The 25,422-nt window shown below is 45.1% G+C and overlaps 1 protein-coding gene across 11 annotated transcripts in view; it reads left to right on the forward strand.

Moving 5' to 3' along the window:
• Positions 1-336: 336 nt before the first annotated feature.
• Abcg3 (ATP-binding cassette, subfamily G (WHITE), member 3) overlaps positions 337-25,422 on the forward strand; it is an 85,021-nt gene continuing 59,935 nt past the window's right edge. For 3 of the 11 annotated variants that reach the window (XR_015636768.1, XR_015636766.1, XM_087584008.1), the window contains exons 1-5: positions 337-553; positions 19,708-19,929; positions 21,958-22,017; positions 22,594-22,708; positions 23,197-23,349. Coding sequence is in view for 7 of the 11 variants with exons in the window: in XM_087584008.1 (XP_087440134.1) it covers positions 19,727-19,929; positions 21,958-22,017; positions 22,594-22,708; positions 23,197-23,349 (531 nt within the window). In the remaining 4 variants the exon portion in view is untranslated. 11 annotated transcript variants of the gene reach the window in all.

The following is a 25,422-nucleotide window of genomic DNA, read 5'->3' on the forward strand; positions in this document are numbered from 1 at the left end:
AGAATTAAAAAGCTGACTCTTTGCCCACAGTAGCTGTGACTCCTTAGCTAGGGGTATAACCGTGTGTCCCTGTTTCCTCTCCAGGCTGGCTTGGACCAACAGAGGTGATAATCTTCTGTTTATTGTTAGAGGCCAGGGAAAAGTGGAATGCAGTGTAAACGTGAACATGGAGGCTCTGAGGGTCAGCATAAATACAGCCATACATGTTTCACGTCTTTCTGTGCTAGGATTAAAAGTCCCACAAACAAACAGTATAAATGTAAAAACAACAGAAAATTGTCTCTTACCTTTGGACCCGTGGGTTTCAACACCAGAGTGCCAGCATGCTGGTATCCGGTGAGATGTAATTGGGTTAATGACCACTGACTTACTGTGTTTCCTCACAGTTTGGGAGGGCCAGTGAATTGTCTGGGGGAACACTTTGTAAGAACAGCAATTCCAGCCACAAGACCTCTGCACCTGCCACTTAAACATCTCACGAAAGGTCCCGCATCCTGTGGAGAAGCGCCCAAGGACTGATTTTTACAAGAAGGCAAACGTTTACTCCATTGCAGTAAGTATTTGTTATAATACACTCAATCTCAGAGCCGTGGATCTTCCTGAGTTGGAGACTTGATATTTATATGTCTTCTTACAAAGGTCACAAAGACTCTGGTGACAATCTGGATGGATGCCATCAACGGTAGCCCGGTTGTGATAGAGAAGTTATTTCGATAGAGAAGTTATTAAATATCACTGTTGGTTCAGGCTAGATGGAAGGGGACACACAGTTCCACTTCTAGAGGTCGTAGGTACTGGTGGGGTGTTGGGTGAAGTAGGGTTTTTACATTTTAATGTTGCAGCCCCTGGTGGGATGAGTGCCCTCCAGTGAATGCTATACAGTCAAGAGTGTATGGGCAGCACACATTGTACTTAGTGTCTGGTCTGGTGACAACTCTGGCCCCACATGACAACTCAGCAGCTGTGCAGAAGGCAGCTGATCACTCCAGTGAGCTGACGGCCCAGTGACTGAGGCTCTCACAGACACGCTGCAGCAGCTGCTGATGCTCACACAGCCTGAGAGAAGGAAACCTTTGCTGTTGCAAATAAGCCACATTTTTATTCTTGACTTATTCCAAGTCTTAATATATCAGAACATGCTTCTCATCAGAGGGAATCAAATTGACTTTTTACTGGGTTCTTTGAAAGTTCCTGTTTTAGTCAGGGTCTCTATTCCTGCACAAACATCATGACCAAGAAGCAAGTTGGGGAGGAAAGGGTTTATTCAACTTACACTTCCACATTGCTGTTCATCACCAAAGGAAGTCAGGACAGGAACTCACAAAGGGCAGGAAGCAGGAGCTACTGCAGAGGCCATGGAGAGATGTTACTGGCTTGCTTCCCCTGGCTTGCTCATCTTGCTCTCTTAGAGAACCCAGGACCACCAGCCCAGGGATGGTACTACCCACAGGGGGCTAGGCCCTTTCTCCTTGATCACTAGTTGAGAAAATGCCTTACAGCTGGGTCTTATGAAAGCATTTCCTCAAGGGAGGCTCCTTTCTCTGTGATAACTCCAGCTTGTGTATGTAAACTTGACACACAAAACCAGCCAGTACAGTTCCATTCTCCGTTTTTTCCGTTTCGTCACATCTCTGTGCATTTTCTGGCAGGACTCAGTGGCAAATAAGAAGGGGATATGTACACAAGAATAAAGAGACATCTGTGAACACTGAGAGAGAGCTGGGTCAGCTCTAGGGGCTCTAACAGGGAGTATTCAGCCCTGATGGTTTCACTGTCTGGAGGTCATGAGGGAGAAGATTGAGTATGACTATTGGAGGGTATTCAAGAAAGGAGTGGAGGTAAAGAGCTAGGAGCCTGGGTGAGGAGTGAGGGTGAGGAGCAGGGAGCCCGGAAGAGGAGTGAGGGTGAGAAGCAGGGAGCACAGGAGAGGAGTGAGGGTGAGGAGCAGGGAGCACAGGAGAGGAGTAAGGGTAAGGAGCAGGGAGAAGGGGTGAGGAGCAGGGAGCACGGGAGAGGAGTGAAGGTAAAGGGCTGGGAGCATGGGAGAGGAGTTAGGGTGAGGAGCAGGGAGCATGGAAGCTCTGAGGTGAGCATGAGGAGGTGTCTGATGGTGGGGGCAAACTGCAGCACTTGAAAGTCTGAGGAAACAAGGCACCTTAGCCCTTTTCCTGTGCTTGGAACCAAGTTCAGGGACCTGTGATGATGGCCTGTTATGTCACCCCAGATTGACCTTTCCTGTGTGTCTGTGCACATGTAATGCAGGTGCATTTGTGTGCACATGTGTGTGCACTGTAAAGACTGTGCATGTGTGTGCATGTGTGTGTTGAATGTTCATGCTTGTGTATGCAGCAGGCCTGTCTACATGCAGTTGAGGTATAGAAAGACTTTAAGAGTGCCATACGTATGCTTGTCATGAAGTCATGAGTTTGGGGGTTTGACCCATGATGATTCATCCTCCCAACTGAATGCACTTCAGCCTAGCAGGGTTGCCGTGCGGTCAGAGAGAAAGCGCTGAAAAAGCACAGCCCTGAAAGGCGTTTCCTGGAACATAACTGATGGAAACTGAAAACAACTGAGCTCGTCTCTAACCAAGGCATTTCTAGGAACTCAGCTGTTTTTCGTGTCAGCAAAGTAGGAAAGCAATTATTTCTTAGGGATCTAAGAGGTATCCAACTACAAAACTAACGTACAAAGGCAATTAAAGTATTTACTCTTGCAGTATTTCTTGTTTTTAAAAGGTCTCTCTTCTCTCTCAGTCTCTTTCTCTCTGATTCTGTCTCTATGTGTGTGTGCATGCTGTGTGCATACATGTTTGCATGAGTGAGTGCATGCTCTCGTGCACCACACTGTCGTGGAGTTCCTTGTTCTCCATGCTGTGTGAGGCAGGGCACCTCTTCTGTTCCTCAGTATTTTTCTGCCTCTGTCACCCAGCTTGCCACACTAGCACTGAGACTACATATGCACACCACAGCACATGGCTTTCACATGGGGGTCTAAACACAGTTCGCAGGCTTGAACGGCGGGGAACAGCATGTGAACCATGTGTCCAAAGTGCTTGTAGGCACTGCATTTCCTGCTGTCATACCTATGTATCAGAGTCTAGAAAAGCCTCCTGGCATGGATCGTGGATTTGGCTGAAAACTTCCCCAAAGTCTCACAACTCTCCGTGTGACTCTTCAGTGTCTGCTGTCTCCCCGACCTCCATAGTGTATGGCCCCACAGGGCTTCCAGTCGGCGTGGCTGTGTGATCTTCAACCGTCCATGTTCTTACATAGTCTTCCTGTCTTCTAATGTAGAATAGCTATTAGGAGAACATAGAAATAAGGCAAAAACAGAAGCTTTTTATTTTAAGACACGTTGAAAATTCTTGATAGAAAGGGTTCTAAAAAGATTTATAAAATCTCTGGACAGACATACTTTCAGAGCAGGACAGGGGCATAAAGAAGAACATAAATACCAGAAGAGATATGAACAATGAGAGGGTGGCACCAAATTCCCATTAGGGAGTGTTTTCATGGTCGGCAAGAGTGGGAGAATAAGGTAAAGGGAGAATATAGCTGGGTGTAAGGGGGTGAGAGCCTGTGGTCCCTCAATTGTGGCAATCAGAGCCTTTAGAAAAACGGCATTCCAGACTTTCAGTGAGATTCCCACACTGGCCTTTGAGTTTTGGGGTCTCCCATTTGGGAGTGGGGTTACCACAAAGTGCTGTTCCCAGCTCTGTGTCAGGCGAAAAAACTGTTCCCATGCCCAGGGCCACACTCATGAGGAGAGCCAGGTTCCTGCTGCAGTAGCCTTCAGACGGAGGCCCAGCAGCCTCCGAGTCTGCTTTTGAGCTCACTGGAGCAACATCAGAAAATGAGGGAGCCTTTGACTTGCCCTTCTTTTGGTAGGCATGTACTTGGAAACTGCATGTTCGAGTTAGAACTGACTCGGTCTCAGTAGATGAAATGAGTCCATGGGAGACAAGTGTGTTAGTGAACCTATGAGAGCAACATCCCAGGAAGGGGAGGGTGAGCCTATCGCAGGGATGCTAGATTCTGCTTGGAACTGGCTTCTATATATGGGGTGAAGTTGCCCGTGTGTGTGTGTGAGGGGGGAGTGCTTTGCTAGTCCCCTTGTGTTCTCACAGAATTCCTTAGAAACAAAACAGAATGAAAAAGAGAGAGAGAGAAGAAACACACACAGACACAGAAATACATAGACACACAAGCACACCAAACACACACACAGACACACACAAGACAGATAGACAGACACACACACACCCCACACACCAGCCCCATAAAAACAAAAACAAACAAGCAAACAAAGCAACATGAAGCGAAACATCTACACAAATACCATTGACCTTTTGCATGGGCCATCATATGCTGGGCATGGATACTATCCATAAATGTGGTTTATTAACCACTGAATCCTTTGGAGAAAACAGATTCCTTTTCTTTGCAAGTGGTTGTCAATTGGAGATACCATCTTGGTTAGGCATGGAGCCTGTGCTCACTTCCCACCTCAGCACTGGGATCCCCTCTGACATTCACCTGTGCAGGCCCTGCGCATGCTTCCACAGTCTCTGTGAGTTTATGTGTGTGAGTCTTGCATCTGATAGACTTTGGTTTCCTGATGTCTTCCATCACCTCTGGATCTCACAATCTTTCTGCACCCCTCTCCACATAGCTCCCTGAACCCTGAGGAGAGGGGTTTGATAAAGATATCCCATTTAAGACTGAGTGTTCCAAAGTCTGCACATTGGCCAGTTGTAGGTCTCTGTGCTGATTTCTGTCCACTGCAAGAGGAAGTTCTACTGAGATGGACAGGTGTGTAGGAGGCAGGTGTGGAGGAGGCAGGTATGGAAGTGGCAGGTGTGGAAGTGGCAGGTGTGGAGGAGGCAGGTGTGGTGGAGGCAGGTGTGGAGGAGGCAGGTGTGGAGGAGGCAGGTGTGGAAGTGGCAGGTGTGGAAGTGGCAGGTGTGAAGGAGGCAGGTGTGGAGGAGGCAGGTGTGGAGGAGGCAGGTGTGGAGATAGCAGGGTTTTGATGAGGTCCGGTAGGGAAGCTTATTTCTTCCTGGTGAAGCGCAGGTATTTTATAAATTCATTTTTTTATTTTGTTAAAAATATTTCCACCTGCAGATTGATTTTAATTATTGTTCTAGAATGGATCTAGCAAACAAAAAGCGTGTCTATCATAGTAAACATAAACATTTAATGTTATATTTAGTAGATTTCTGACAAGATTGAGGAGTGATTGAAGAACACACCAAAGATCTCTCTCTCTCTCTCTCTCTCTCTCTCTCTCTCTGTGTGTGTGTGTGTGTGTGTGTGTTTGTCCTTCTCTGTCCCCTCACTTTCCCTGCCTCTACTCCCTCTCAACTCTCCTTCCCAGGCCCCCAAATAAACTATTCTATACGAGCCCTCTCCTATGGCTGGTACTTGGAGGGTGGGGAGGGATGAGTCAGCACGGGTGTGCTGTTATTCCCTTGTCCCACCACACCATAGCACGCTCTATAAAACATATCCTTGGCTTTGTAAAACACATCAGTATCTGCTTTCAAACCAAAGGAAATATCATTCTATTTCAAAAGAGACAGAAATAAACCATGCTTAAAACAATTATTTAAAAATATCAAATTTTTCTTCCTGCAACCATGGGCTACTCCTGTGAAAGCCTGTTGGTGACATCCAAGCCTTCTATCTGACAGCATTGTGGGGATCCTCTTAACTGTGTAGGCTCAACTTATTTTGTAGTTTCAGTTTCCTTTGTAGTTTAGAAAACCTGGTTGGCTTCCATGGTTGACGCTCTCTGTGTACGAGGGAGGTGGAAGGAAAAGGGAGTTTCCAGTTATTTATCAGAAACAAACACAGGTGAGGAATGCACTTCCTTCTGTAAACTATATTTACCTTCATTGTTTAGGATTAAGGGTCTGTACTAATGGCATATCTGTATGCTAAGGGCACAATCTTGGGGTTCATAGCATGATCAAATATCCAGCAACTGTCCATCTGTACTGAGAGTGTGTGGTGAATTACTTTTGTCTTGAAATTGAGTGGTGAAGTTTCAGCTAATACGAGTTATGGGATTTTGGCTTTTTTCATTACTGCACGATGCCAGACATCCTTTTATATAGTGCCGGGTGGTAGTTCATTTATGATGTCGAAACTTGTCAGGAACCTGAACCAAGAATGCATGTTGTGTACTTAGTAGGACATAAGAGAACGATAGATAGTCAAGTCAAACAGAGCTGGTCAGGTCAAACTTGGAAGTGATATTTTTGAGAAATCAACCTCTTCCTGATATTTAAAAGGTCTTTAGCTTTGGCATACATTCAGCGGAAGCCATGTGTAGGTACTCTACACGCAAATCATATCAGGTGTTGGTAATGAGTGAAGGACAGGAAGGGTGGCCTTTCTTATGGACAGAAAGGTAAATGAATTCCGATTTCTGAGAGTTCCTGAGTTTTCAGGAGAGGGCCAACAAAATAAGCAAGATGTTTCCATCTCAGAAGTGGAATTCGTGTTGTAATTTGTAAGGCAGACCAATGCTTCCTTTTTGCAGACCCCAGAACTTGCACTGTCTGACATGATTAAACTATATATTTACATCAGTGGCTCATGGTCCTGCTCAGGCGAAGAACCTTGCTATTGAGAAATTAATTTGCACATTTGTTCTGCTGCTTTTTACAATTTTGGGGGGGGGGGTGAGCTGAGGATCGAACCCTGGGCCTTGCACTTGCTAGGCAAGCGCTCTATCACTGAGCTAAATCCCCAACCCTGTTCTGCTGCTTTTTGGTGTACACTGATGGGTGTAATTCCTGGAATTTCAAACAGTATCTTGATGTTATCTATCTTATATCTATCAATCATCTATTATCTTCAGAATTCAAGAATTTTCAGACAAGGGACTGTGAAACTCTGCTTATAGGAGCTCTCTCTCTGAAAAGGGTATGAACCACTTCCCTGACAGATTTCAGGTTAGAACAACAGGCTGGGAGAGCTATTTTGGGCAAAGTGGCTCTCACTGCACAAAGCACACTTGGAGAACACTGATGGGCCAGCCCATACACTTAATTTTACACGCTTAATTTTACTTGCAAACATGGTACTCTGGGCAAGAAATAATTCCTCTTGCAAGTCCTGGTGTCATCTTTCTCTAATTATTTGACAACTAATGAAAACATAATTCATTTTAAATGTCCAATCAAGCTCGCTCTGGATTTGCATCTCTAAATTATTGGGTTTCCAACATTAATGAAATACACAACAGATATTTTCTGTTTGAGATGTTATTACTGGGGAGAAATATTTAAAAAAGACTGTAGTTCTGGGAAATGTGGCACAAGTGAAGGGAGTTACTGTAAGAGAGGAGCATAGCACCCCTAGTGGTGGCTTCTCCTGCTTTGCTTTAGCCACTTCCCTGAGAAGGTTCCTCTCTTAAACAGGTTTGCAGTCTACTTGAGGCTCTCATGAGAAGTGCAGCACAATTTCCCCGATTTCTTCCCCGGGTCATTTGTCATTTGTGTATGGGAAGGCTACTGATTTTTTTGTGAGTTAATGTTGAGTTCTGCCACTTTGCAGAATGTTGCCAGTCGTGTCTTCACACGACAGACTTCCATCCACTGGAAGGGCGTGTAGTCCGACTGTGTTTCTATACACAGATCTACCTATCAGGATATCAAACCCACCCTTATAAACCCATTGTAAGTTGGAAAGATTGACAGTTTACACATGCATTGCACACACCCCCAGCATGGGACATCTGAAGGCAACAGCTTGCAGCATGATGAAATGGGTCACTGGATTGTCTTTGTGATCTTGTGACTGGCTGGGGGCCACAGCTTCCTGCAGCTGTTCAACACAGCGAGTATCAGAATTCACAGTTCAGAGTGCAGCCTGGTGTGGTGGTAGAAGCTTGGGGGAGGAGCTAAGGTAGTAAGGTGTAAGGACGGTGAGTTCGAGGGCAACCTGGACTATAGAGCAACTCTCTGGTTCTAGGCCACACAGAGGTCTTGCTTAAACATACAAACAAGCAACAGGAACAACAACAATCACAAGCTTTTACAAAGTGGGAGTACAGTTTCTAAACAGTATACACAGCTACCACATCATCTCTGGGACACGGCTGTGTCAACCATCACAAGCCAGGGACTGTCTGTGTCACGGGTTTGCTTCTGTCCCAAGGACGGATTTTTCACAGAGTATGAAGGCCAGTAAGATTGTTCTTACTCCTAAAAAGTTTTTATCATGGAGATGGCATGTACAATCATGAAATTTATGGCACACCATTTACCTTTAAGGCTATAGAGAAAGAATCTGTGTGCCGGAATTAAAGGTGTGCACACCCATACCCAGCATATAAGAAATAATTTAATTAAAAAAAGGGAAAAACCAGGAAGATGTCCCATAGGTCAGGTAAACTTCCCACTTCCATCATTTTCAGCTTATTGTGTGTTTACAAGAATGGATGTGAGTCCGTTATAACCTGACAACTGTCTGTGAATAAAAACTTACCCGGATTGGTCTGGAAGATGAATCAGTGGTTAAGACCACTGGCTGCTCTTTCTGAGGGCCTGGGTTTGATTCCCAGCACCGATATGGTGGCTCACAGCTTTCTCTAACCTAAGTTCTAGGAGATGTGACTCCCTGTTCTGGGTTCAGTGAGCACCACACACACATGGTGCACTTACATGCATGTGGGCAAACATCCAAATAAATAGAGACAAAAAGAGGGTGTGAAGCTTTAATCAAAGGGAATGGGAGCATGCTGTAAAGACAGGACTGACAAGAGACAGCCAATCAGAGCAGTTCACTAAGGGAGGAATCTTTCCTTGGAAAGGTCTGAAGCGAGTGCTGGTTGGGATAGAGTTTTAGCAGGAAGACTCCAGTGAAGACTGTGGAGGAAAGGATATCTTCTACTGTGAGCTAAATCAGTTCTAAGACTCAAGATCCCCAAACTGGTGCTAAAAACCGGGCAGCCTGACCTCTGACCTCTGGGTCACTGTAGTAGGATGTCTTGCTGTGGCGAGAGATGAGGTTCACAATTAGCGATGAGAGATAAGAGAGCTGGGGCTGTGGTTTTATTCTTTAGGTAGGATCCCCAGGGTTTAAACTTAAACCGTCAAATGACCTCAAAAAGATTTCCCTCAGAGATCATATGTCTGCAGTCACAGCTTTGGGAACCTCCGGGATTTAACATAGTGACTCCAGTTGAACTCTTTTTGGTATTCTCTTAGTAAATATTGTTAGGTGTGCAGAAGTAAGGAAAGCCACTGTCTTCTGGAAAAGTCATAGAATAGAACACACTTATTAGAGATAGTTACTATGTTTTTACAGCGCTTCTTTGAAAAAGAAGAAAAAGAGACTTATTTGTTCATGTATTTTATATGTGTGAGTGCCCCGTCTGTATGTACACCTGCAGGCCAGAAGAGGGAGTCAGACCTCATTGTAGATGGTTGTGAGCCACCATGTGGTTGCTTGGATTTGAACTCAGGACCTCTGGAAGGGCAGCCAGTGATCTTAACTTCTGAGCCATCTCTCCAGCCCCACAAGGGCCTCTCTAATCACATTAAAGAGTTCAGGGGTTTAAAGAGGTTACAAAGAGACTGCTCAGTGAGCGGAGAAGAAAGAGTCTAAGTGCCTGAGGGATGCCCAAGAGAACACAAACCAGGCTGAAGGAAATGAGGAAGACAGGACCCTGGGCTTGAGAACAGAACTCACTGAGGAGACAGAAAAACTGAGGAGGACTCAAGCTGAGATGGAGATGGAGATAGAAAGTCCAGTGACTCAGCCTGAGCCCACAGGAAACCCTGATGCATAGAATATCAGGGCTCAAGGTTAAAGCAGTGACCTAGAGCAAATACTCAAGAAATATGGAGAAAAAATAACACCAGAAAGGAACACCCAGGAAGTGAGGGACACCATAGACAAACCAAACCTTGGAATTACAGGCCCAGGTGAGGGAGAAGAACCCCAAGTCAGTGGCCTAGACCAGACCATCAACAGGATCATGGAAGAAAACTTCCCCAGACTAAGGAAAGACACTCACAGGAAGCACACAGAGCAACAAACAGACAAGACCAGAAGAGGCATGTTACAGCATGTGTACACACCCACATCACACAGGTACACACACACACACACACACACACACACACACACACACACACAGTCACAATAATGAAGAATGATAATTTTAAAGACTGAATGTCAGTTCTGAAGCCATCTCGTAGCTTTTATTTTCAAGCTCGTAGCACGGATCCTTAGTACCTCTCTGTCACAACTGAGGATGCCTCTTGACACACTGCCATCTAGCAGTTATTCCAAGAAAGGGAGAGGATTCACTTAATGGTACTGTCTTCCTACCAGACCAGAAGATGTAGGCTTGTAATTGATTTTAAAAGCTCTCAGTCAGGGCTGGAAAGATGGCTCCATGGTAAAGAGCACTGGCTGTTCTTCCCGAGGACCTGGGTTCTATTCCCAGCACCCACATGGATGGTCACAACCATCTGCAACTGTAGTTCTAGGGAATCTGGAGCCTTCACTGACCTCTGCAGGTACCAGGTGTGGAAGTCATGCACAGGCATACACACAGGCGGTAATGTCCATACATATAAAAATAAGTAAAATAATTAAGAGATTTTAGTCAGGTGGCCACATATAGAAGATAAAACTGTAGAATAGGGGTGGGTGTGGGTGGATGTTTTTCCCTTCCTAATCCACACTGGAATCTTGAGTACTGAAATTTTACTTTGATGACTTGAACACTGCCTAGGGTGCGTCCTACACGGTGCACACACGGCACAGTCTGACCCAGGTTGACTGTCCATGCTTAATCACTACGCCCTCTACTTGCTCTTGAGACAGAGTTCTATGTTTAGGCCTGGCACCAAAACTCCCAACCTCCTGTCTCAGCCTCTCGTGAACACTGGATTATTTCTTCATTGGTCTCTTCAGATATAAAAAGAAGCTATAAGTCATATTAACATCATGGGCGCTTAACAAAACATATCCTTTGTCATCCAGACCCGGTGTCTGTCCTGTTTTGTAGTAAGCATATACTCATCTCCTGGTTTTTTTCTCCCATTTGTTAAAACAAAACGAAACAAAACACACGAAACACACGCAAAAACTGTTACTTATCGCTTTGCCTCTTCCTGGATGCTGGCTTCTCAGAGTCCAGCACTGATATGAGCTTGATTTAGGTCATAATGTCTGCCCAGGTCTCCAGATCTGGCTGAACTCCAAAGTGAGCCCTCACCCCAGGGCCATCACTCCAACCAACCCCGCTCCAGGGAGACTCCCAGCACGTCCCGCTCCGCCCCGCCCCTTTCCCACGGCGCCCCCTACGGTGTCATCCCCACAGCGCGCGCCCCTCCCCAGACCCAAGGGAGGCCAACTACCCCCACCCCCTTGTTCCGCCCTACTGCCTGCTACTTCCTCTCCCCTCTTCAGCGTTCCCAGGTCGCCTCTCTGACCACAGAGGCTCCAGCACTCTGCAGAGCAGAAGCCAGACCCTTCTGAAAGCCAGAGCTGCAACTTGTCCTGTGCAAGCAGCTGCCTGGGCCCCTGCATGATCTGACAGTGGTGAGTGTGGGCGAGCAGGATGCAGAAGAGTGCAGTAGAGGGCAGGGAAAGGCACTGCAGCTTCATTTGAAAGTGTGAAATGCAAAGTAGGCCACACCATGCAGTTTGTCAAGGGTCCCTGTTTGGGGCAGGTTGGCAATGTACAACTTTTGATTTCCAAAAGTATGAGGGAAACATAGTTGGTGTTGGGCAGGTAAAAGTTTCACTGAATAGCCAAGGTACCAGAAGAGCATAAGAAATCTGTTAACACTGTTATTTTAAGGGAGCTGGGTAGTTTATTACTTTTCTTTATCCTGTGATATAAAATTAGTCCGGCCATCTCTAGTTCGATATACAGATAATTCATCAACTTCTTACAACTCTTCCTCAGATAGTGCCGAAAAGGTTACAACAGACAGAAAAATTAAAGACCAAAATCATTAGATTGCAAACCTTTTAGTGGATTGTGCATTGATAATACACTAGAAATGTAGTCACTCGTTTTAGTTCTAGAAAGACAGAAAGATTCGTAGGACATCTTTTTATTTTTCCCCTGAGCACCGGCATGTCCAGCCTGTGCATTTACACGTGAGATCTCCTTACGGTGTTAACACACGCCTCTCCAGCTTAGTGTGCTCTCTTGCATCAATGTGTGTTAAGACGCAAACACATGCAGAGTCTATTTCAGCACATTTGAAAAGCATTTGAAAAGAGGAGAAATGTCATGAACGGAAAATACAATGCAAGCTAGAATGGTGAGCTGTGCGTAAGCCATGAGCATGGAGAAAACAGAGGGGACACAGGTGCACTGAGGGACCCTTGGAGCACAAAGGTGCATTTTTCATTTTTGCTTTATGTGTCTGAGTGTTTTGCTTACATGTATGTAGGTGCACTGCTCGCATGTCTGGAGCCCATAGAGGCCAGAGAGGGCCCTGGATCCTCCGGACTGGAGTTGTAGATGTTCTAAGTCCCCATGCAGGTGTTGGGGATAAGAACAGTATGTGCTTTTAATCGCTGCACCGTACATACCTCCAGCCCCATGAGGTGCATTGTGACCATAACACAAAGGTGTTGCTCAGAAACAGTAAGGGAAGCTCAATGCTCTTCAGAGAGGCTCTTGCCAGAGTGCTTTTGAGGGAACATTTCTCACCTGTGTTAATTTGGGATGTAGTGGAGACTCAAAGGAAGACCATGCTTCAAACCCATAATGCCAGCAGCAGTGCCCAGGCCAGGGTAAACTGGCTGTCACTTTCCTTCTCTTATGTGGTACAGACACCCTTGATGAGCAGGTCTTAATTAAAGAGACGCTGAAATTTCATATGCGATTATGTGAATTTTTGTTCTGTACTTGGCAAATGCTTACCTTGTAGCCACATTACATATATTTGGGGGCACCATGTGACAATCAGTATATTAGAACTATGACCAGTTCAGTACAATTTTCCTATCACCACAGACATTTTGTTGACTGTTTTTGATTTAAGTTTGGTTGTAGTTGAAAACTGTTTGAAGTAGGAAGTCTTAGAATCATCTGCTTGTGGAAATTAATTAGAATTAAGGTGAATTATGAAAATTAAAGAACTTGAAAAGCTTACTTTGTGTGTGTCACACATACATACACTCACACAAGCACACACATACACTCACACAAGCACACACATACACATATATATACATAACAACATATATATATATACACACATACACACATATACACATGCACACATATACATACACATTCATACACATACATATAAACACGTACAAACATACACACATACACTCACACACATATACATACACTTACATACTCTCATACACACATACACACATACCTACATATACACGTAAATTCTCACACATATACACACAAAAAAACATGTACCACATACACACATATACACATACATTCACACATACATACACACACATACACACCTACAGATATAATCATACAAACATACATACACATACACACACATGTAGGGTTATGGTGTCTGAGTCTGTTTTGTCAGGCACAGCCCCTCTGGGAGGCAGGATGCAGGAACCCAGGATGTAGTGACTGCATTTATCCTATACTGTCACTGGGACAGTATTGGGCCATAGGGAAGTCTCAATACATCCCTCCAGGGGTGGAGAAGCACAGTCTGAGGCCCAGGGCAGCTGGAGCTGGTTCGGGGGTCCCTGGGCCTGTGTCGAGGCCAGGACCTCAGGCTCTCAGACACCCAGGCACCACTCGGAGCCACAGAAGAGCTGAGAACAGAGAGGGGGCCCAAGGGCTGGATCTGTCCCCAAACAGGGAGGAGGGGGAGGTAAGAAGGGAGGGTTCTGTCTGATCCCATGGGGATAGTCCTTAGCTTGAGGGCTCGAGGCTTGGACTTGTCTTGGTGACAGCTGTGGCTGGGAGCACAGAGAGGCCTTCTACAGGAGACTAGATGGCGGCTCTATAGGCAAAAGCCTTCTCCATGGCTCTCCACGGAGGATCCTGGTGAAAAGAGGCAGTCCATGGTTTAAAGGCATTTATTGTCATGGTGGGAAGTGGATGTGTAAAACTGTACCCCACTTCTCAGAGTGGGCCTGAGATTAAATACCTTTTGCAGGGAGGAGTGTCTGGGAAGGAAAGGCTATTGTTTAAGCCTCCAGGGGTTTAGAAACCTCATTATAATGGAGCTCTGTCTTGAGCCTACAGGACCAAAGGTCATATCCTCTACCTGTGGAGGGCCTTAGGGCATTGCCCTTATGTGACTGATGGTCACAAATCTAGGAGGGGTGGGGCTAGTGACAGGGGCCTGGTGCCTAGGAGTCAAGCAAAATGCCTACCACCTTCCTCTCCCTTCAGGGTTTCTCTGGTTTCTAGCCTTAGCTCAACCAGGAACCAGGCTGCCTTTCACAGTCCCCCACACACACTTATACACACATACACACATACATACTCAGACATATACACATAAACACACAGACACACAAATATACACACATACACATATACACACATACAAATATGCACACATACACATTAACACACATACTTACATATACACATACATACTCACACATATACACACATACAAACATATCACATATACACATACACACCATACAAACATACATACACACATACATACACACCATACAAACATACATACACACATACATACACACATATAGACACATTACACACAAACACACACACACACACACACACACACAAACACACCTGCACACACACACGAGCTACAATGACACATAGGAAGCTAAAATTTCTTCTCCAAGAAATTTTTTTATTTTTAGCCCACATTGCTTCAGGATGTGAACCAAAAATTGATAGTCAAGATGACTGTGGCTTCAGGACTGGCTTTGTTATTCCAGAATCAAGATTAGATACCTCACCAACTTACAGTGCACAGTCTGTGGCTCCGGGTACATTCAGAGGTGGGCAAGCATGTTTCCAGCACCTGTGCTGCTTATTTAGCCTGGGGATGCTTCTCTGCAGTGTCTCTTGCTGTTTTCAGTGTGTGGGGAGGGGAGGGGTGGGGCATGGGAGAACACTGTGTGGAGGGAGACCATAGGAAATCTTACAAAGCCAGTACTTTCCTCCAGACTTGTCGAGGTGCAGGCAGTCTCTCCTGTGTTTCTGCCATCCTGAACACTAGGTGGCCATCATCTTCCAGGCACCATTGCTGAAATACTGTGCATTTCCAGAGGCCCCTGGGCTGGGATTGACTTTGAACACCCTCTCCCTGAGGACTAGCTTTTATGATGCAGGCTTCCAAAGGAGGAAGACAGCCAAAGGTCTTACCAAGATAGGACACTCATGAAGCACATCAGTGATAATGACTGTGCAGTAGCCCCGTGGGTGCGGTAGTGGCACACAGACCTTGGCAGTCATCAACAAGTCTCTTTGGGCTTAAGACCTGCTCAGCACAGGTCTATCATAAAGCCTGGTGCTGGCCTGATAACTAACCTGTGCTGACTACTGGGGGAGAATCTATAACCACTGGCTTCCTAAACAAGCATAATCCTTCACCTACTCTGTATACTCATAGATAAGTATAGTCTTCACCCCTCCTGAAGGTAACAGAGAGACCATGACAGAAACCCACAACCAAGTAAAATGTGGTTTTGGAGCCCAGTTCCAGTGAAGGCATGTACAAAGCACTCTCATGCCTACGGTTCAGGGATCACTGTGGCACAGAGAGCAGAGAGACTGTAAGAGTCAGAGGGTGAGGGAGTTTGCTGTGAGCGCGTCTCCAGTAACATTAGAATCCACACCCAAGAAGTCTCATCAGCCTAAGCAGAACCGCAGTGAACAAACATGCCAACTGCACGGAGAGTGCAGGAGGCCAGCCCTCTGAGACAGCACGTGACCCCACTTCCCAGGCCTCTCCCTTGCCTGGGCCATCAGGTCTCTGCAGGATGAGGCACATCCTCTCCCACTGAGGTCAGAGTAAGCAGCCTTCTGCTGCATATGTCGATGCTCTTTGATGGTAGGTTAGATCGGGGAGCTCTCAAGGGTCCAGATTAGTTGATACCGTTGGTCTTGTTGGTCTTCCTATGGGGTTGCCATCCCCTTCGGCTCTTTCAATCCTTCCTCTAACTCTTGCATGGGGTCCCTGACCTAGTCCAATGGTTGGCTGTAAGTATCTGCATCTTCTGGTAGAGCCTCTCGGGAGACAGCCATGTGAAGGGGTCGACAAATGGAGTGAAGAACTCTGGGAGGGGGACCAGGAAGGGGCAACATTTGGGACATAAATGAACAAAACAATTAAAAGATTATGATGACCTCATCTTGCATGACCTACAGGACATGGCTGAGAGACTAAATAGGAACATTTGTATTAGAGAAGAATCTTGAAATACATAAAAAGTCTGTGTCTCCTGACTTGCAAGCACAACATAGCATCAGTAGTAGTCAGGGTTTGATGCCTGCCCATGGGATAGATCCCAAGTTGGACCAGTCACTGGACTGTCTTTTCTTCAGTCCTTGTTCCATTTTTATCCCTGCAGTTGTTTTAGTCAGCAACCATGCTGGCTCAGAGATTTTGAAGGTGGGTTGAGAGTTCAGTCCCTCCACTTAGGGCCCTGGCTAAATACCGGAGGTGGTCTCTTCAGGCTCCATCTTCCCAGTGATGGGCATTTTGCCTCAGGCCACACCTATTGAGTCCTGGGAGTCTCTCACTACCCAGGTCTCTGAGCATAATTTCTTTTTCTTTTCTTTTTTTTTTTTTTCCTCTCTGAAAGCAGTAACTCATCACCTTGTCTTTGAAGCTCCAGAAGATTCTATTTCAGCTTATTAGCCTGCTGGGGATACTTTCTCCTAAATTTTAAAACTTTGTCAACAAAGTTCCGAAATTTCCGTTTTTAAAAAACTGTATCTGTTGCTCATATCCTACACTTTTTCATGTTTTCCTACAGTTGTCTATCTTTCTGAAGTTGCTATCCCCTTTCAGTTAACCTCCTCAATGATTTGTTTAACATTTTACGGAATTGAATACATTTATATCAGCCTCTGATACATTATGATCTTCTGGGGAAGTTGTGTTACCTTGTTTCCATCTGTTTTTGTGTTTCTTTTTTTTGCACATGTGGGAGTGAACAAGTTTTACACAGCGATGTAAGGAATTGTAAAGCAAGCATCCTCCTATTGAGCACTTAATTCCTAACATTGGTCAAAGTGTGGAAAATAAACCACAGTAACAACACCAGAGGCAAATAATAATAATAATAATAATAATAATAATAATAATAATAATAATAATAATAATAAACAGTATTCATAATGGGCATGATGAAAGTAAAGGGCAAAACTAATTTGGAATAACACATTAAGTTAGAAACGGATAAAGGTTAAAAAACAACGGTAATTAAATTGTTGAATAAAGAACACACGGAAAGCAAGGTCAGGAAAAAGGAAAAGGAGAAGGAGAGAAAAGAGCAGGAGATTAAGAAGAATCCTGTCAGGAAAGTTTAAACTGTGTAAATAAAATAGATGAGTCGCAGGCCTGTAATCCTGACACCTGGAAGTTGAGGGAGGAGGATCACACATCTGTGGCAAGTCTGAGCCATACAGGGAGACCCTGTCTCAGAGTTAACAACAGCAAGATGAAGTAAACACAATGGGTTTTTAAAATATTAAAACATTTTAACACATTAAAACTATTGTAACATCGAAATAACACATAACATGTTTAATATCTGTAAGTCAGGGAATTAGAAAATCCTTTCTCTTGTTGCTCTCAGAGAATTTGCCAGGTCTGGGGGCATCGGATCATAGTTGGTGTGTCTTTGTGCTCCTTGTTGCTACCTTACAGGTTAGTGCTGTGCACAGTAGTTAGTGCTACACACAGTACTCAGTAGCTGTACATAGTACTCGGGTGCTGTGCACAGTACTCAGGTGCTGTAAAAACAGAGCAATGTTCACATTGCTGACTTCCCTTATTTATGTACCTCTTTCCTTCTGCCCAGAGGTCTCTGTGGCCAGTGTCTACGTGGACACTTCAGTTTGTGGGGTTTGTCTAGGCAAAGCTGTGTCTCACAAATGCTTTGGGGGAAGTGGAGATGGCAAACAGAACTTGGCTATCTGCAATGAGGAGCAGGAGCCCTGGGGCCCGAGCTCTCAGCCTGCTTAAGATTTTCACATCCTACCCAGCAGCCAACTCCATGCAGTGAGGAGGAAGCTGTGGGAATTGAGTAATCCTTGTAACTAGGGGTCAGAGTTCTCAGCCCCCATCTGCTGCATACAATGTGCATCATGAGGCTGTTTCAGAAACCAAGGGTCTGCCAGCCACCTGCTCAGACCTCTCAGGCTCAGCACTCATCCACAGGAGCCATGTTGTTCCTGGTTGTAGGAGGCAGGGCTGCCTGTCCTCATTCCTCCACAGCCTGAGCCACGAGGGTGTCTGTCAGTCACCCCACTTCTGCTACTGTCCCTCATGGTGTCCCTCATGGCACCATGTCTTCTGGATGATTTTGGTTCCCCACCACAGTCAAACTCAGAACTTAGAACTCCTGGTACTGGCCATCTGAGAAATAGTGTAGAACTTGGGCTGTGCCCATCTCTGTGTTTCTTTGTATTATGTAGGCAGTAATTATCAGAGTAAGCCTTGCCATGGGTGACTCCATTTTATAAAGCAGTGGTTTGCTTTGTTTTGGAAGCAACTGTTAAGGTAAAATGACTTTGTACTGTATGTGTACAAGTACCTAGCATAGAAAAACAGATTGTCAAATAATTTACAGTCATATGATTCCTACCTGTGGACACATTGAGCCCAGGATACCTAGACATGTGGATGTTTGAAGACCCTGTCAGAGAAACCAAGCTTGTATGCTTGTCCAAAACACCAGGGCCATGAGCACTGCGATGCCCTCACTTGGGTCCCCACTGAGCCACCACCAGGCCACCTGACGTGTGCATCACCACATACACGAGTAACAAACTTGAAGTCCATCCTTGGGATTTCGGCTGACCATGCTCAGCCCCACTTGAAATGGCCCACATGAGTTCCTTTATGTTCAGACCCCTTACGCCTGGTGTCAACTCTGTGCTCTGAAGCAGGCTGCACCTTTCTGACACTGTGCCATGAACCAATTGTCTATTTTGGATTTCCTGTTATAGAATAGCTCAATCTGGATGTGTATCAGTGTTTTTGCCTTCCACAAGTTCACACATATGCTACTACATGTGACTATCACACACACACACACACACACACACACACACACACACACAGGGGGAGGGATGAGGTAGGAAGGGAGGAGGGGGAGAGAGACAGAGAGCAGGGAGAAGTGCTAATGGCGGTCATTGGACATGCATTTTTGCATCTGAAGTCATACTATGTCATAATATTCTTTTCTTTTGAAGTAAGTAAAATCTGCCCCCTCATCTGTCCCTTTCTGTATTAATTACAGATAACTTTTATCTTTAGCTCAATTTGCTCATTTATTTCTTAGGAACATGGTGTCTAAGGGGGGGTCTATGTACTCTGTTATATCTGCTTCTTTTCTGGGTCCTCGGGTAATCACAGAGCTATGCACTGTTCATGAGGAAGGAGTCTACCTATGGCAGCACAGTTGAAAGCCATCAGTGAGTGTGAGGATCTGTGTTATGACTGTGTTTGTCTGGACCTTCAACTTGCTATTGCTTTTCCTTCCACAGGAAAGAAGAACCTCTCAAGATGTCTTCCAATAATGACCCCATTGTAATACCAATGGCAGAAAGACGTCACAGTGACCTTCCCGAAACAAACACCAGTGACCCGGAGACACTGACTAAAGAGGCTGTGTTGAGTTTTCACAACATCAGCTACAGAGAAACAGTGCAGAGCGGCTTTCCACTTCGTCAGCAGACACGTGTGATAGAAAGACTGTCGAGCATCAGGTATGTCCATGAGCTAAAGACAACACTGTATTGAATAATGTTCTCAAGAAACACAGACTACCTCTCTATAAATAAGCTGTGTGTACATGTGTATAAGAGTATCCATGTGTGCATGTTTGTGTATTTGTGTGTGTATCTGAGTATGCATGTATGTATGTGTCTATACATCTGTGCATATTTGTGTGTGTGTCTGTGTATGTGTGTGGTGTGCATGCACACATGTGCACGTGCACACGCATGTCTGCAGATGTGCGGATGCCATTACACACATGGCACAAGACTCTCAGTGGATAACCTTGAGCATTGGCCTTCACCTCTGCCTTCTTGGAGACAGAGTCTCTGGTCGTTCACTGCTGTGTATGGCAGGTTAGCAGCTGGTAAGCTTCTGGGGATTCTCCTGTCTCTGTCTCCTCTCTCCGCAGAGCACTGGAGTTAGAGATGCCCATCATGCACCCAACTTTGTTAGTTCTGGGGGTTTCACTTAGGTCCTTGCCCATCAAGAACTTTTCCCATCCATCCAGCCTCACCTTGTTCTAGCTACAGACAGGTTCATGACCGCAGTGAGTTTAATGGGGGTGGAGACTATAGAGCAACATTAGTGGATTAATCACACATGAAATTGATTCTTTGGAAATACAAATGAACTTGACAAACCCTAGACATAGTGCAAAAAGGGAACATGATAAATGATTGCAATTCAATAAAATTAGGGACGAAAAAGTAATACTGAAGACAGACTATTAAAATCAAAGCATGATAGGGAAATTTAGACTCTAGAAATTTGAAAGTCTAAAAGAATTGTGTACATTTGTATGCACACGGCCCTCCTAAAACTGAAGGGAGAGTTTCCAGCCTGCTGACTGGGTCAATCACAGGTGATGAGATGGGAGCAATGAGGGAAGTCCCAACAGGAGACAGACAGGGCCTGTTGTATCTTCTCAAAGTTCACTGAGAGCTAGAAAGAATACAAGCAATGTGGAAACACAGCGTTCCACAAAGCAGAGAGAGCAGCCCATAACAAATCCTAAGGAGAGCATGCGTACCAAGGTTCCCCAGCTCAGTCTGCACACCCTGTCTCTCCCATACCCATCCCTACGCTCTGTACTTGGGCTCTGGTCATTCCTGCTCCTCTGCCTACAACTACCACCATTTCTTACTGAGAAGGGCATGGACAGAGCAAAGGGTTGACACATTATCTGAATGTGAAAGGACGAGTGGGAAGGGAAGTGAGCTTCTGTAAGAATGTGCCCTTCTCAGTCTGAATCTTCACTACGCTGAAGCAATCAATCAGTGTTCTGAGACTGATTCGTGCTTGTGCTTTATCTATGCATTAATAAGGAATGCCCTAGCTCTGAGCGATGGATTTCCATGCTAAACAGCGTATTCTAATTTAAGTGTCAGAGAAGGAAGCCATCATTTTGTGGGAGGTAGATCTTTGCTTTCTATTTGATTCAGGTGTTTTCCTTGAGTGTTGATCCTGGCAAAGCTTTCCTATCCCCTGCAGTGCTTCTGTCTAGTCTTTGGATTTCTTCTGAAGATATATCGATTTTGGTTCTACTCGGTTTTAATAGCAACGACAGAGTTTCCGATACCCTAAGAATCGTTGGATTCTCATGTAGAGGTTCACTGAGTCACAAGCAGGGTTGTGAAGACAGTGACCATCACACATTAGCAGGAAGCTGTCACAACCGTGACATGTAAAGGCTGTGTGTGCAATGGAGTCTTCATGAGAACTGGCTATGTCCTTCAAAGAACATTTATCTTAGAGTGCATTTCAAAGAAGACAAATGGTTTAAATAATAAACAAAGGGGATTCTGTGGTATCTGAGACATTTTCTGATGAGTTCCCACTAGCAGCTGACATCTTTTTAAATCATAGACCTCTATTAACATTTAAAAATTATCAGTTTGTGCTTATGTTCTGTCTACAATTCCATCCAAATTCAATGAGCGCTTTCAATGTAGACCCTAAGCTAATTTAACTTCTTTAAAACAGAAAAATAAACCAGTATGACTTTGTGTTTGCAGTGGGATCATGGGACCAGGCCTCAATGCCATTATGGGACCTCAGGATGGGAGCAGATCTCTGTGAGTATAACTGAAAACATAGCAAGCCCTCCGTGTGCAGTTCACGTGCTCTAAACCAGTCACCTTCATGGGTGTTATTTAAGTGTTGTCACTGCAGCTAGGCTGGTCCTATGTACTGTGATGTGCAGGAGGGATGTGTCTCATTTTCCACAATGAACTTTAGGAATAGGAAATGGTACAGTGATTGGCACGTGGTATTGATACCTGTTATTATTTCATGAGGTGGGGGGATAGGCCTGAAATAGAAAGATGTAGCAGACGTTTTGGGAGGGTAAGAGAACATCTGCAGGCCTAACTCTCGAAACACAGCAGCACCTTACCTGGGTCAGTCTCTAAGGCCAGATAGCAGGGAGGGGCAGTTATGGAAATCGTGTCTTGCATTCATAATTCTGAGCTGAATTACAGCCCTTGATGAAGAGAAAAGTGCACATGTGGGACTTCAGTTAAACTGTTGACTGTTCATTACATTATGTTTCCGTTTTGCTTGACATGCAGAGTTTTAATTTTGAGCCTCTAAAGGATGCTGTGGCTTTCATTGAAGAAAATAAATTACACACTATAATTAACCCTTTGTAGGTTATTAGATGTCTTAGCTGCAAGGAGAGATCCAAGTGGATTATCAGGAGATATTTTGGTAAATGGTAAACCTCGACCTGCTAATTTCAAATGTACATCTGGTTATGTACCACAAGTAAGTGTTGGTGGGTTGTAATTTTAGACCTCTTCTGCTTGGCTATGGGCAGGTGCTCAGCTTATAGACTTGTGTCTTTCCAGTTAAGTCTATAACATACTCATAGTCCCCACTTTTTCCATGCCAACACTTTATAGTCATTCATTAACCTGAGTCTGACATCTGTGGCACACTGTTAGTAAGAACAGCCATGACTTAGTCTAGAGGGACACTGTTGTCTACCTGTGTTCTTCCTCCAGCTTTCTACACTCCTAGAAGATGTCTTCTGCAAATAACTGCAGGCAGGAGTCACCAAAATTCCTGTCCTCTTTTTGGAAGGCAAATGGGAGGGGGAAGAAAACATTTGGTCCAGGCTCTGAGCTTGGGATTAGTGAAATTGAAAGTTTAAGTGCAGCATTACACTGGGTGTGGTGTTTGTGTGGCCTAGGTTACATTTGTTAGAGTCTTAGTGGTAACTATATCTAATGAGAATTCCATTTGCCCTTAAGAATGATGTGGTCATGCACACGGTGACTGTGAGAGACAATTTAGAGTTCTCAGCAGCTCTCCGTCTTCCAATGACTATAACAAGAGATGAAAAAAGAAGGAGGATCAATGAGGTGCTTGAACTTCTGCATCTGGATAAAGAACAAAATACCAAGGTAACGTGAGGAAAAATCTTGAAAGATACAGAGGGGGGGAGGGGCGAAGGGAGGGGAAGGGGAAGAAGAGGGGGAGGGGAGAAAGACAGAGGCGGGAGAGAAGGAGGGACGGAGGAAGGGATGGAGGGAGGGAGGGAGAGAGAGAATCTGTGTGTGGATGACATGACCCTCCACAAGGTGTTTCCTGTAGTTCTGTGGTCAAGGGTGACCACTTTCTCTGTTCATGAGTAAGTGACTGGGTACATGAAGTTAAGGTGGAAATTACACTGTGAAGCCTTCTAAACAATGGGTGAACCTGGGAATGGAGAGCGAACCAGCAGGGAAATGTGCTCCTCACACGGCCATTTCAAGTCTTCCTTACATGACCCCTCTACCCTTAGTGTTACACTCATGACTCATTTGAGAATTTGATGAGTTCTGTTTTCTGTTCATCTTCCCTTCCTCTGGACCAGTGGTTCTCATCCTTCCTAATGCTCTGACCCTTTAATACAGTTCCTCATTCCTGGTCACTCACGAGCACAAAATCATTTTGGTGCTACCTCACAACTGTAATTTTGCTGTCGTTGTGAATTCTAATGAAAATCTCTGATCTGTGACCCCTAAGGGGGTCATGGCCCACCGGTTGAGAAGCCCTGACCCAGAGGCCTTTGTTCCCTTGTTGTTTCAAATGTATTTCTGGAACTGACCTCTGATGTGAGACTGAGGACCCTGGCTCTGTGCTTCATCTACCTTAACTTTCCTTCCAGGATTGGACTCGGTCTCTAGCATCTTCTAACATGTTTAAGGCTTGTTATTTTTGTAGCCTCTTGTTTGTGTTTTTATCTCATCCTGTCTGGGGTGGTTAGTTCAGACTGTTGAATAGACACAATCCACAATCACTTGGAATCACCTAGAAAATGAGGAATACTCTAGTCATGTGGACATCTCCACAGGTGCTTGTCTTCATAAGGAAATCCATGAGGAGAGACTCAGCCCACTGCAGCAGCACTGTTCTCTGGGCTTGGGTACTGAGTGACATAAGAAGGGGAGTAGGTGACCCGGGCACTGGCAGGCAGGCAGGCATGCATTCTCTCTGTGCTCTGGACTGCACGTAACCAGCCGCATCAGGTTCCTGCCTTGACGCTCCTGCAATGATTCACTGCACTTCTGAACTGTGCTCTGAAAAAACCCTTCATCTCCATGTATACTTCTCACCAGAACATTTCATCTCAGCCACTGGATGGAAAACTAGGATATTCTCTTGCCCTTGCTCCCCGATGCCCTATCTTCTGACAGCATTTACTCCCAGGTCTTAGGTTTCAGAAATGCAGCCTTGGTCAAGAGCAACAACGAATGGACCACCCGCCTTCTGTGGAAGCTCATGCAAGGCCGGGAAGGCAATAGATGAGTGGTGAGCTTCACAGCCACTGTGTAATGGATAACATGTTTCTTTTCTTTTTAAAAACATTTATTTGACGTATATGTGTATACTGTAGCTGTCTTCAGACACACTAGAAGAGGGCATTAAGCCATTACAGGTGGTTGTGAGCCACCCTGTGGCTGCTGCGAATTGAGCTCAGGACCTCATACTCTTTCTGCTGTGTCATCTCTCTAGCTCCAGTGACTTGTTTCTTACTGACGTATTAAAAGGAATATTATATAGCACCTCATTCCTGGATACTGAATTATTCTGCATCCTTTAAAAAACAAGATGTACTTATCTTAACAATTCCATTCTTCACTATCCAAATGGATGCATCCTTGGCATCCTTAGCTGTCAGGTCTACAACCCTTAGCCGTCCCCAAACGGACACATCCTTGGCATCCTCAGCTGTGAGATCTATAGCCCTTTGCCATCCCCAGATGTCCTTTCATTGCCAATAGAGCCTGATCAGGAACTTTCTTATATGCTTCAAGTTTTTAAATATCGGGTTGTTTCCCTCTTCTTGGGTCCCCAAATGTCCCACTCGCGACTTCCCGCCAGCAAGAAACACGCGGGTACATAGAAATCCTTACTGTGACCAACTTTATTATAATCTTAAAAGAGGAAGGGTCGCCGTGCCAACATGGCGCGCTTATATACACCCTAGTGCG

The sequence above is a fragment of the Rattus norvegicus genome, chromosome 14 (assembly GCF_021556685.1).
Source record: "Rattus norvegicus strain SHRSP/BbbUtx chromosome 14, alternate assembly SHRSP_T2T, whole genome shotgun sequence".
NCBI lineage: Eukaryota > Metazoa > Chordata > Mammalia > Rodentia > Muridae > Rattus > Rattus norvegicus.